The sequence below is a fragment of the Fringilla coelebs genome (assembly GCF_963513975.1).
Source record: "Fringilla coelebs genome assembly, chromosome: 9".
NCBI lineage: Eukaryota > Metazoa > Chordata > Aves > Passeriformes > Fringillidae > Fringilla > Fringilla coelebs.
The window spans coordinates 9,241,860-9,255,479 of NC_140067.1; the positions used below are offsets into that span (position 1 = coordinate 9,241,860).

Below are 13,620 nucleotides of genomic sequence, written 5' to 3' on the forward strand. Positions count from 1 at the left end.
TAGAATTATACCAGCATGCATCCAACCGTGTGCTTACAGAAACCTCTCTAGATCTATGTTTTCTATGGCTTTTTTAAAGACCAACTTGAAATGTAATTAGAATGTAATGCTGATGAAGAGAGAAACCAACAGCCCCACGAGGGTATCATGATTCAGATTCTTTCCAGAAGTACATTTAAAAGTTATTACAATGAAATGCAGACTCATGAGAAAAGCCTGAGGGGCCATGACCATTGTAACTGTGAGCAGACATGTTTTTCTTTCCCAGTCTCACAGTAAATAGATATGGAAGCTTTCCAAGTGGCTCTCTGATCGCTTTTTGCTCTGGCTGGATGTTATGCTCCTGGAACAGCTGTGGAAAACTCCGGACATGTTTTTCTCTCAGAATTAGTGCCAGCTCTGCTGGACCCAGTGACTGTGTGCATTTAACTCAGTATGTGATGTTCATCCCCCATCAGTGCTCAGGCATGCCGTGACTCAGGGAATTACACAGACTAAGATGGAAGCACACTTTGCCTCAGGATCAGTGCTGAACCCAGTGACCCACATGGTGCTGCTACAGGATACTGATGAAACATCTGTGCTGGAATGAGGAGGAAGGCCCACACATGGTATGACACTATGGACAAAGCGGGTGCTGAGCTGCGCCTGCCTGTCACGCTCCTGGAACAGTTGTGGAAAACTCAGGAGGGATGCTTTTCTCTCAGAATTAGTGTCAGCTCTGCCAGACCCGGTGATCATGTGCATTTACCTCAGTACGTGATGCTTATCCCCTGTCAACACTGCTCTGCTGCCACAGTCCCAGGCAGTGTCCCTGCCTCCCATCTCTGCGGTTCCCTGGACTGGTGGCTGCTGCAATTTCTCCCCAACATAGCCATATTTCTCACAAGCACAAACTGAGGTGGATAGGGACCCAGTTTGCAAGAGCATGTCTAGGACTGAGGGACAGAGGTTGTGAAGGCAGTGACTAAGTAAATAACCTATTGCAGGACCAGTTTTAACCATGAACAAGCTCTTTGCAGAGCAAGGACCAGAGGTGTCTGTAGGGGTGCACAGGGTCTCCTCACTTTAAAATAAACATTGAGTTGCTGGAGCATGCCCAGGGAAGGCAACAAAGCTAGAAAACATGGCTTATGAGGGGCTGCTGAGGCAGCAGGGGTTGTTCAGTCTTAAGGAGGCTCAGGGGGGACCTCACTGCTCTCTACAACTCCCTGGAAGGAGGTTATAGTGAGGTGGAGGTCAGACTCTTTTACTGTGCCTGCAGTGAAAGGATCAGGGGAAATGGCCTTAAGCTAAGACAGGTGAGATTCAAATTAGATTTTATAAAAAAAATGTTCATTATGAGGGTGGTCAGGCAGTGGGTGGTCAGTGGTGGAGTCACCAGCCCTGGTATTCGAGGCATCTGGATCTGGCACTGGGTGATGTGGTTTAGCAGTTTAGGGGTTACAGGGGCAGTGCTGGGTGGACCATTGGAATGAATAATCTTAAAGGTCTCTTCCAGCCTTGATAATTCCGTGATTCCTGCGGGGCCTCACGGGGCCAGGTGCCCAGGCAGGCGCACAGACAAAGGAGTGAACAGAAGTACCTGAACCAGTGCCGCCGTGAGGGCAGGGTGCTCGACACAAAGAGCCTTCGGCACACACGGAAGCCGCACAAAACGCGGAGCCCCCCACAAAACGCGGAGCCCCCACAAAACGTGGAGCCCTCACAAAACGCGGAGCCCCCACAAAACGCGGAGCCCCCAGCAGCGCCGGTCACGGTGCCCGCCCCGTCCGGGCAGACCCGCCTCAGCGGGGAGCGGGTCCCCCCACTTCCCCCCGCGCACGCGCCCGGGCGGGCGGAGCGGGGCGCGTGCGCGTGCGCGGCGCGAGGCCGGCGCCGGGGGGTGCCGGTGCCGCAGCAGCGATGGCGGCGAATGCCGGGACGGGCAAGGGCGGCTCTGGCTCAAGCTCCGTCTGCAGTTCCGAGCGGCACGCCCGCCTCCTCCTGGCCCAGATCAACCGGCTGCGCGCCGGGCACAGCTTCTGCGACGTGCGGCTGGAGGTGGGTCCGGAGGCGTTCTCCGTGCACCGCCTGGTGCTGGCGGCCAGCAGCCCGTACTTCGCGGCGCTGTTTGCGGGCGGCATGAAGGAGTCCGGGCGGGACGTGGTGCGGATCGCGGGCGTGGAGGCGGACACCTTCCACACTCTGCTCGACTTCATCTACACAGGTGAGGGCTGGCAGGGGGGCGAGGGGTGGGTGCCCGGCGGCCGCAGGCTGGAGCGGGGCCCCGCTGTGGTTTGGTGCCCGCAGGGGTGGTGAGCATCGCGGAGCACAACGTCCAGGAGCTCATCGTCGCCGCGGACATGCTGCAGCTCACCGAGGTGGTGGAGCTCTGCTGCGAGTTCCTCAAGGGCCAGATCGACCCGCTGAACTGCATCGGCCTCTTCCAGTTCTCCGAGCAGATCGCCTGTCACGACTTGATGGAGTTCACCGAGAGCTACATCCACGCGCACTTCCTGGAGGTGCAGAGCGGGGAGGAGTTCCTGGCGCTCACCAAGGAGCAGCTCGTGAAGATCCTGCGGAGCGAGGACCTGAGCATCGAGGACGAGTACCAGGTGTTCACGGCAGCGATGCAATGGATTCTGAAGGACGTGGGGAAAAGAAAGAAATATGTCGTAGAAGTACTGGAGCCTGTTCGCTTCCCTCTGCTACCAGCACAAAGGCTGTTAAAATACATAGAAAGTAAGTGAAAGAAGGAATATCAGATGCATGTATGTGAGCAAACCATGTGTTGTTCAGAGTTACTGGGCTTTGATGGACTATTCTTTACATTAATGGAATGATGAATAAAAACATTTATAGCAAACAAGCTCTAGTTTTTAAAAAATAAGCACAGCTTACTTTAAAAGATGCTTTTGAAAATGCCTTATCAAAGTAGGCAACATTGACTTGTCTGCAGTTTTCAGAGAAGTTAGTAATTTTTCTACAACTGAATTGCTTACAGTTTGTTACTTTTCGCTGTGATTTTTTTTTTTTTTAATTCTGCTCATTTTATTCTCATTCTGCTTATGTTACTCTTGAAGGTATTCCAGATTTCAGTCTTCGGGTGGCCCTGCAAACTCTGTTGAAAGAATATTGTGAAGTCTCTAAGTCTCCCAAAGAGAACAAGGTCAGCAGTTTTCTGCAGGCTTCTAAAGGTCGTCCCCGGAGGAAAGCCAGGAAGTACCTTTATGCAGTAGGTTAGAATGTGGCTGTTTGAACCTTATAAAACAAATGAAGTAGTATCTCAGAATGCAGTACTGAAGGAGATACTCGACGATTTTTTAAAAATCAAAATATAAAATGATACCAAAACATTTCATCATGGCTGAGTTACCATGTTAGCAGCTTTGATCAGAATTGCAGAGGAGTCCAGCATTCACATTTCTTGTCATTGTTACAGGGCATTCAAAGCCCAGATTTGTTGTTCAAAAATAATTTGCCTTGGGTGGAAAGCTGCAAATCAGCAGAGGATTTACTCAGGGCTCAGTGCTGGAATGGTGCGTGCAAATTCACTGCACATTTTGTTCTGATGGCTGAAGTTTTCTCTGTACAGGACACTTTGGTTCATATGATGGGATACTTGAAATTCCAGGTTTTCAGCAAAGCTGCAGTTTTATATTGGAAGGGAACTTGTTTGTTTCACTCTGTGGGCAGTAGCACCAGCTTGTACTGAGCTGTCAGTCACACACACTTGTGCCTCGCTTGTTTATTGTTCTAGTACTCTATTTTTAATTCTGTAGAATTCAAAGACTATAAAGTTATCTCTTGTCTTCTGCCTTTTATCTCATGAAAAGTTTTTACATGGCTGCCAATGTGGTTATGCAGCAAAGGCTGTTTGGCCAATCCTTGTATTTTACTGAAAACACGAATTCTAATATTTTTAGTGTTGTGGCATCAGCTCAGCACAATTTCCATGACCCTCAAGGCAACCATTCTTCCTTGTATGCTGGAGAAATGAAGCTACTTGGAAAAATCCAATTCCTTCTGAAAGTGGCTAATGGCTGTTACTGTAATGTTTTTAATGGTTTGGGTATAGGAGCACGAGGGTGAACAGGAAGCTCTTACTTGGCCTTTCCACTTGCTTTGCAGGCGGGTACACCCGACTGCAGGGAGGACGCTGGAGTGACAGCAGAGCCCTGAGCTGTGTGGAGCGATTTGACACCTTCAGCCACTACTGGACCACGGTGTCCTCTCTGCACCAGGCCCGGAGCGGGCTGGGCGTGGCTGTGGTGGGAGGAATGGTCTATGCCATTGGAGGTAACAGCTGAAATAAGCTTTCTTTCTTACAGGAATGCTAGAGAACTCATGGATGGAGACTTTCAAAATTAGTGTTAAGTGGTTCTGAGGTTAATACAATTTTTAAGTGTAATAACAAAGGAATTGGGGTTCCTTGATTCTCTACTGTCACTGCTCTGTGAATGCCTGTTAGGGATCCTCTGCTGGCAGTTTTTAATAAGCTGCTCTCCCCTCATGATGTAGCTGTTCACAGGTTACCATACAGATGTCTGCAGATATACTCAAAGATGCTGGCTATTCTGAGGCCTTTGTGTACCACCGCTGATGGAATTTGTTTTCTCACTTACAGTAGCATAAAAGGCAGTAGCACAGGACAGACCACTTGTACACTGCCTGCCTGGAAAGGCTCATTATGTCTGTTTGCACAAGGATGTGATGAGTAACTCTACCAGCCCATCACACAAGAATGCATATGTAGACTGTTTTGGTCACTGCAGAGCTCATTCTTTGGTCTTGAAAACCCAGTCAGTTGTGCTCAGGAGTAAAACGTGCAGCACCGCGGTTGTTTACCTCTATGATGTTTTCAGGAACGTTTCAGGGAACTACTGATGAAAGTGGTTCCGAGTGATGATTCATGTATAATCATCACTATGTATAAATTAAGCTTTTGCTACGTTGGCTCTTTCACCAAAAGATAAATCTTGTATTCAAATGTTGCCTGTCCTGGAAGAAGTTGAAGAATGTTTCCATATCTGCAGTGCAAAAGATTGCATTTCCCCTGACTCTTCTTGCTTTTATTATGCAGGTGAGGACAACTCAATGATTTTTGACTGTACTGAGTGTTATGATCCTGTTACTAAGCAATGGACAACCGTGGCTTCCATGAACCATCCCCGTTGTGCACTGGGAGTGTGCACGTGCTATGGTGCCATCTATGCTTTGGGTAAGTTGTGGGGTTTTTCTAGGTGGAGTTAAAGATGTAAAGTCATAGAACTTGTAAATTTATTTGATCTTTAATATTACATCTTGATGATGCAAATTCACAAACTTAAGTTTTGAAAAACATCCGTGTCCATAAATATTAACATATATACTAAATTTCTGTGGATTAGTTATTGTTTAGTTATAATTTATTCCCTGCATTCCCTGCAATTAGCATGACTGCATGCTAATTTCAGAATTTGTCCTGGAACAGTCCACTGCATGTCTAAAAATGCAGCTAATCCAAAGCTTTATGCCATTAAATTCCTTCCTGTGTTTGCTGTTATTTGCAGGAGGCTGGGTTGGAGCAGAGATTGGCAACACAATTGAAAGATTTGATCCTGACGAGAATAGTTGGGATGTAGTGGGAAGCATGGCTAAGCCTCGTTACTGCTTTGGGTGTTGTGAAATGCAAGGTGAGTATTCTTAAGTTTATATCCCTAAACAGTTCCAACAGCCATTGGATTTTGAAGCTTTATGTCTCAATCATGAAGTCTTACCTTTGTCTTGTACTGAGCTCTCACACACACTTGTGCCTTGCTTGTTTGTTGTTCTAATACTCTGTTTTTAATTCTGCAGAATTCAAAGACTATAAAGTTCTCTCTTGTCTTCTGCTTTTTATCTCATGAAAAGTTTTCACATGCCTGCCAGTATGGTTATGCTTTCCTCAGGCCTTCTAGTGCTCAAGCCTCAAGCTGCTCATGCAAAAGCGTTATGTATTCTACTACTGAGCAAGAGGAGGATTTTCTGTCATTCTTTAACCATCTTAATGTCAGGCTGAAACTTGTGTTGTGACAGTAAATTTTCTGTCTGCATTATGCAGCCTAAAAGAGGAGAAACTCTGTTTCTGCAGGTTTGATTTATGTCATTGGTGGTATCAGCAGTGAAGGAGTAGAGCTGCGTTCTGTTGAAGTCTACGACCCCATCTCCAAACGCTGGTCTGAGCTCGCTCCAATGGGCACCCGAAGAGCCTATCTTGGTGTAGCTGCTCTCAACGATTGTATCTATGCTGTGGGAGGCTGGAATGAATCCCAGGATGCACTTGCTAGTGTAGAAAGATACTCCTTTGAAGAGGTATGGCAGAGTCCCTTCTTTTCATAAAGGTAGACTGCATCAGCTTTGTGCACGCTATAGAGCCTGCTTCCTTTCTTTAAAAAGAAGAAGCTGAAAATTCCATTTCCTTTTCACTACTGGCTGGGTATCTTGACTGAAACAAAGTTTTGGTGATCTCAGGGTCCTAAGTAGTGGACAGAGGTGATCTCCTCTGTCCCAAGTAGTCATCATGGTTTAACTATGCACAGATATACTGTAGTTTGGGGTTAAGATGAAAGGATAGATTCCCCCGCTGCAATAGAAAGCTCAATAATCTGAATAGAGAGAAAAAACTCATTGTAAAGGTAAGAGTTTCCTTTTATTGCAAAATTTGAGGATCTTCTGCATCAAAATGTAGTGGTGTTTCAGCATGACTAGAATATAAAAAAAATTTCCAGACTGCTATTGCTCATGTTTTTATGATGCTCTTTGGAAGAGTAGCTACTCTTAAGAGCAGAACATAATCCCATGTGCCATCTGCTTTGCTTTTCAAATTTAATCTAGTTTTCCTGTTTCCCCCACCTCAAACTGTACCATGCTCTATTTTAGAGGCTGACTGCATCTTGCAGTGACTGAAGAAAGGGAGGGGTGTTTTGTGCAGACAGTATGGGATCTGCTTTTTAGAGATTACCACAATTTGGACCCCTTGTGAAAGTGTTGTCATTCCTGTCTTGGTAATCCTCTGGATACTGTACACATACCACATGTAAGCCTGTGAAGTGTATACACAGTGTTCTTTGTATATGTTTCAGTCTTTAAGCTTTAAAAGTTACTTTAGCAGAATCAGGGCTTGCCTTAAAGCTATTTCTTCATCTTTCACCTTTTTGTTAGGAAAAGTGGGTTGAAGTTGCATCGATGAAGATCCCAAGAGCTGGTGTTTGTGTTGTGGCTGTGAATGGACTTCTCTATGCCTCAGGAGGCAGAGCTCCCAGTCCTGATTTTGCTGCTCCAGTAACCTCTGACTCTGTTGAAGTTTATAACCCTCACATGGACAGCTGGACTGAAATTGCCAACATGATCACCAGCCGCTGCGAAGGAGGTGTAGCTGTGCTGTAAAACACAAAGAACAAAACTCATTCAAGGAATGAGTCAACTATGTCTCCTCAAATTTCCTGTTTCATTGGCCAGAAACCTCTTTTAACACAGGAGCTTGAGTGAGAATTAGATCAGAGGGATTTTCCTGAGCAAAAGGAAAAGCCCTTCAACATAAATTGGCTTATCCAGTGTGTCTCAGGATGTATTCTGTTAAGAGTAGGAATGCCTCCTAGAACTGGATTAAGCTCACTGAAACAAATGGTGAATTTGCCCTGTAAAAATCTGAAGAAATAACTCCAGCACATTAAGAGACATTAATCAGGTTGTTATTGAGCCGGCACATTAGCCAGACTTGCAATCTGGAAGTGGGTTACTGTCAACAGCAAGGAGTTACCTGTAAGTAAGATCAGATGGGTGCTTTGGATGGCATTAGTTCTTTTTCTGGCAGAAAACAAGGAAGAGAAGATAACACACAGGAAAGACTTGGTGCCTCTACTTATGACCTTGATGCATTTAAGCCTCTTTTCTGTTGTTGGACATGGTGGGCATTAAATATTAATTGGATCTTTACTTTCTGGCCACTCCACAAATTTGAATGGTGAGTGGATGAGGATTTCCTATTCTGGAAGGTTGTCCTCACAGTTCTAACAATGCCATTCCCCTTCAGCGCTGGCTTTTCTTCTCAGTGGTGTCAGTGATGCCAGTAGAGCTGGTTTTTGTGTAAGCTCTGGTGAATTTTAAATGCAAATGTATTAGATTGGCTGTTCTGTTTAGGACTGCTCTTAGTATAAAAACACAGGGAAAGGCTTTTGCCCCATATTTTTTCCCCATAGTCAAATGTGTTTTTACCCTGTGTGACACATGCTGAGACTTGGCATTGAATACTTGCTGTTCAACAAGACACACTCTTTCACCTTCACTACATCTTGTATCCTGCCTCATCCAAATTTGAGCCAATGGAGCTTTCTGTGATAGAATTAGCTGCATTTAGCATTGAACTGATGACATCAGTGTGCTCTTAAGGAGTCTGTATTTAGCTCGGACACACTTAGTAAAACAATGCTACAAAGAGTTTGGAGTTATTTCTAGATTCAAGTTGTTTTTTGCACACAACAAAAAACAAGTTGTTTTTTGTTTTGTGGCTGCATTTTCAGCACAGCTGTGGATGATTTGGATGGAGTCTGAAGTGAGGCTGCTTGAATTTTGATAGGCAGTGTTATTCTGGATCACCAAACCACAACTGGAATGTCACAAAACAGGAAGCCTGGCACTGTGTAAAAAAGGAGGATTCATTTTGTTTAGGTCAATATCCCCTGTGTAAAATTAACAAATTGTTACATGATAAATCCTCCAAGGTGAGTGTTGCAGGTACCTTGATAATCGAGGTCCTAAAATCTAATGTAGAATTGGGCTAAAACATGCTAGATGAGGGAGAGGCTCTCTGGTTGTTCCATAATCTTGTGTATGCTTTTACTTCAAAGAATTTCTTATGTGTCTGAATTAATGGTTTGATCTTGTTTAAACTGTTTTTCATAATAAAATGTATTTTCAGAACTGACTGGAATGCTCTTGAATAGATTGCTTTCATTGTCTTACTGCCACTTTCATATAATAGGTCATTTTTTCTTTTTACTGGAAATCATATTTCCCAGTAGAACACTAGGGGAAAATCGGTTATAAATTTTGGCTATTTGAGTGGTGGAAGTAACATGCTTCTGCAGTAAAATACTCATGTATTTCTCTTCTCAGTGTAAAATCACTCAAACTTCTTGGGAATCTGACTGTCTTGCCAGCTCTATTCAGCCCTTTGTGGGATGAAATTACAGGTTAATATTTCTTCTTTATATTTCAGCATCCCTCTTGAAACTGTTTGAGAAATAGTACCTTAGCTGTATTTTATTTGTTTGGGAACTACAGGTTTACCTCTGATCCCTACCTGTAAACTCCCTGGTTTAATGGAGCTTGAGGGAATCTGCAGTTGACTGAAGTTACCTTCTCCAGGATTTGTAACTGATTCTGTCATGTTTGAATGAACCTTTGAAGCTGGTTGATTATGGTCTCTGAACCTCAGCACCTCTTTTACCTAATCAAGACAAAGACAGGACTCTTCTCTGGACTCATCCTAAAAGATGCTATGTCTAAGTGAGAAGGAATAGAAAAACCATTTTCATTCACAAATTCAATTTTATTTCCTTTATGTTGAAAAAGCTCTGAAATATTTTGTTTAATAGGGTACTTTTATAATTCAGCATAGAGCAATTGATACCCACAATTGCTTAGTGTGTTCTTTAACATAAAAATGATAACAGATTGCAAAAGGGAGAGGCTGATGTACAGAGCTGCTGTTTCAACATCATACAAGATGGTTTCATCTCCAGGACAGGCAGGTTTCTTAAACATCTGTTCTTTGCAGAACAAACAGGTAACAAATTTTAAGGGACAACATGTGCAACAATGAAGAATAGTGCTTTAACAGAACTATGAAGATTATCTGGTCCTAAGACCGCATGTGGATGTCATTTTCAGCTTTCTTCCTGCATCTTACACTGTACTTAAATATTTCTGAAAAAAAGCTTACAAGAAATATGCCCACATCCCATTTCATAGGTTTCTTGAGGTAGCTGACACAAAAAAGAAAATCCATGTGACTTAGGTTGTATCTTCTACTAAATGATGTACAAGGAAGAATCAAGTACAGAGAGCATATGCTTCTGCAGTGGTTTCAGTAATAGACCTGCAAATGGAGGGTTTGCAGGCTACATACAAGCCCACTGGTACCTGTCCAAATGTACAGATTCTTAGGAGAGAGGAGCTACTTTCAGTCCCATTATCTGATCCCTAAGTGCCAGCACTTGAGTCCTCGTGTCACAGCATAAGTTAACAGTCCTTTAATTTAGGAGTAGAGCAGATCTTTATGGCTGTGTTGCATGCAGCTTCCTTAAATCCAAACAAAACCTAGGAACAGGTGGCACAAATAGCCTTTTTAATTTCAGTGAGCCTGAGCAGGAATTTGACCTTCCTTCTCCTGTGGCACCTTGTCAGCCATACAAAGCTTCCTCTTCAGTTTTCCCCCACTCCAGCACAGCAGCTGAATGGCACATTTCAGGTGAGTGCCACTGCAAACAAACCTCACCTGTCCTTTCTTACTGGACATCACACTGAGCACTTCCTCACACAGCATCCCTGGAAGAGTCCAGGCTGGATGGGGCTTTGAGCAACCTAATCTTGTGCAAGGTGTCCCTGGGTACAGCAGGGGATGGGAATGAGATGATCTTTCAGGCCCCTTCTGACCCAAACCATTCTGTGATTCTGTGATTTTCAGCATCTCCTCTGAAAACAGAAGTGAAATAGGAGTCTTGTTCCACATTACAGCAGCTGAGTAGAATGTGCTTCTGCATCATTCTCTGCTACTTATTTAAACACCAAACTAGAACTGCTTTCACCTTGTTACTGTCGTTTTCCCCACCTCAGAACATGATCACACATTACAGTCAAACCAGACGCTTTCATAGCTCAGCATAGAGTAATTCATACCCATGTCATTTTCCTAGAGCAGCAACATCTCATTCAGGAGTGATTCTTTGTTCTACAGATAAGGACAGACTCGTGCTTGCCTTAGAAGTAATTGCTATTTACAATACTTCCCTCCTGAACTAACTTCAAAATCAGTTGGAAAATCATTTTGCTTCAAGAATAAGCATCTTGATTCCTGCCATCATGCGACTTCTAAGCACAAATCAGTCTTTATTTCTCCTGGAAATCCATACAAATACCTTATTAGTAGATAATAGCTTTTCCTTACAGATTTATTAATTTATGCTCTGCTGTATTTTTCTGTCATCGCTTTTCTCCCCTTCTAAGAAAGCTTTCAGTGCTACAGTGGCCAACAGGGATGATATCATCACCACTGTTCCCACTACCCTCAGTACTTTGAACCACCTGGGGTAAGTAGGAAGAAGGGAAATGTCATAATGCAGCGCTATCCCTAAGGCCACCGTGAGCATCAGTGCTCCCTGAGTGACATCTTTGAAAAGCAAGGCTTGGCAGGCAAGCAGAGCAGGAACGGTGCCGTTGGCCAGGTTCAGCCAGTCTGGCTTGGCTGGGCTGTCTTCTGGGAGGGCAAACCCCCACCTCATGCCCCCCAGGAAGGAGGCTGTGGCAGCTCCGTAGGCGACCTGAGCAAAGGCCAGCTCTGGGCAGTAGGAGCCCTGCGAGGCCATGGCCAGCGGCACGGCCACAAAGGGAATCAGCCCCCCCAGGCTTAAGTAAAGGGCTGGCTTGGGACAATCCTTCAGGGATCCCGGGCTCTCTTGTGATTGCGCCTCAGATTCCGCAGCGGTTTTCTTCTCGGAGACGGGGAGAGAGGTGCGGAAAGGCCGGAGCTGGGTTGTGTAAACTGAAGCTGGTTTTGTGCAGAGAGGCCGTGCATCTCTCTGCAGCTGGAGGAGGGCCAAGGAAGAGCAGCTTGTCTTATTCCTCCCGTGGAGCAGCACGCTGGCACCAAGGAACTTCTGCAGCTGCAAGCACAAAACTTGTTCTCAACAGGGCACAGTGCAGGCTTACAGACCTGCAGGTACCTAAATGACCTCCTGAATATTGTACCAAGTGGTTTTCCAGGTCAGGTGGCACCACAGCTGTCTTTGCTTTTGAATTTCGAGTGGTTTTAACCAAACCAATGAAGGCACCCGATGCAGCTGATGAAGAGCAACTGGGCTCTCCAGAGTGCACAAGCAAAGCTTACTCAGTGCCCACCTATCCCTCCCCACACATCCTCTCGGCACTTCGAAGATATATCAGTCCTTTTCAGAGTAAAATATAAAGTAGTTTCATATAAAAGCAGGACAAGGTCACCCCAGAAATCAGCTACTGTCCCCTCACTACTCCACCAAGAAGTGATAGGAAGAAAAATACTTTGAGACAATAAAACTTGATTTTATAAAAGAGTTTTGCCTAAAAGTGCTGTAGAAACAATGAACTATTCCAGAAAAGCTGAGTGATACACTCCAACTTAGAAGCCACCTTTTTTCCAAAGCAGTCCTATCTTTTGCTATTTTATTTTAAATAAAATCAGCAAAAAAAGCCTTCAGTAACTTACTCTGAAAGGTGTGTTGAAGCAGCATCGTTGTATGACAGGAAACATATTTGTTTTCTCAAGGTCCTAAAATAGAAAAATTCAGAAGAATGTCTGAAACCAATGAACCACTAAGTTGATCTGATGCTCAAAGTTCAGTGACAGTCTACACTTATCAAATACAAGAGTCTTACATGTATGTATTTAAAGAGATAAGTGTATAAATATTACATATGTATTCAATCAGTACTTGCCCACTGCAGAATACTGCGTTTCAAGCAGCTCTATAAACTGAAATTCTAAAGTTGTATTAACTGTTTCAAGAACAATTTCTAGTTAAAAAACTGAATAACAGCGGACAGGTGATGACTTCCCGTTCATGGATCATTCCCTCTTCAAGGAATAAATGGCTTCACAAAGCTTATAAAGGAGCATTTCTTCATGCGCGGGAAAAGCGACCATTAATTAAAAAGGGAGCAGAAAAGCCATCCCATGGAAGCAGCAGGTGAGCTCCCGGCCGGGGTACGACACTCACCGGGGGAACGTGGGCGGCTCGCCCCGGATTTGACTCCGCAGTTCCCGGTCCTGCTGCGCCGGGAGAGAAAGGCGGCTCCGGCAGCCAAACTCCCCTACCGGAGGGCGAAGGGAGCGGAGAATATATGTATCTTCCAGAGGGAGGAGGGGCCGCCCTGCCCACCGGGGACCGGGCAGGACTCCAGGACTCACCGGGCGCTGCCACCGCCCCGGGCCAGCCAGCTGCGGTGGCTTCCGGTGCTCCCATCAGCGCTCCGGCGGCGCCCGGTGCCTAGCGCTACCGGTCCGGGCGGGAACCGGCGCGGCCCATCGTGTTCCTCCGGGCCGCGGAAGGCCCACCGAGCCGATACCGGGGGCAGCAGTGCCGGTCACTCTCAGCCCGAGGGCCGCGGTCGGTCTGGCAGAGGAGCGACACGCTCCTCTCTTACCCGTGGGGCAGAACGTTTCCTGGGGAGCAGTGCGGCCGTTCCTGCTTTCTGGCTTCCGGCATCACCGCATCGGCAAGCCTTTCATAGCCGGACTACGAATCCCAATCCTCCCTGCGGCGCGCCGCTCGTCTATCTGCACGGCGGAGATGGCGGGTAGTCTTCTGGGACTCGTAGTCTGCGGCTGCTTCCGACAGGCGGTGACGAGGGCGGTGCGAGCCG

General features: G+C 45.7%; 2 protein-coding genes across 2 annotated transcripts; one reads left to right on the plus strand and one right to left on the minus strand.

The window, feature by feature from the left end:
- Nucleotides 1-1,905: 1,905 nt before the first annotated feature.
- Nucleotides 1,906-8,926, plus strand: IPP (intracisternal A particle-promoted polypeptide; the record flags this gene model as incomplete). The annotated part of the gene is made up of 8 exons (XM_084211256.1): nucleotides 1,906-2,209; nucleotides 2,293-2,724; nucleotides 3,066-3,221; nucleotides 4,114-4,281; nucleotides 5,066-5,203; nucleotides 5,535-5,657; nucleotides 6,095-6,315; nucleotides 7,165-8,926. 8 exons carry the CDS (start codon nucleotides 1,906-1,908, stop codon nucleotides 7,387-7,389), a joined length of 1,767 nt encoding a protein of 588 aa, XP_084067382.1. The 3' UTR covers nucleotides 7,390-8,926.
- Nucleotides 8,927-9,582: 656 nt separating this feature from the next.
- TMEM69 (transmembrane protein 69) lies at nucleotides 9,583-13,446 on the minus strand. Its single transcript, XM_084211831.1, has 3 exons — nucleotides 12,975-13,446; nucleotides 12,464-12,526; nucleotides 9,583-11,885 (listed from the first exon to the last, which is right to left on the minus strand). Exons 1-3 carry the CDS (start codon nucleotides 13,218-13,220, stop codon nucleotides 11,178-11,180), a joined length of 1,017 nt encoding a protein of 338 aa, XP_084067957.1. The 5' UTR covers nucleotides 13,221-13,446; the 3' UTR covers nucleotides 9,583-11,177.
- Nucleotides 13,447-13,620: the final 174 nt, after the last annotated feature.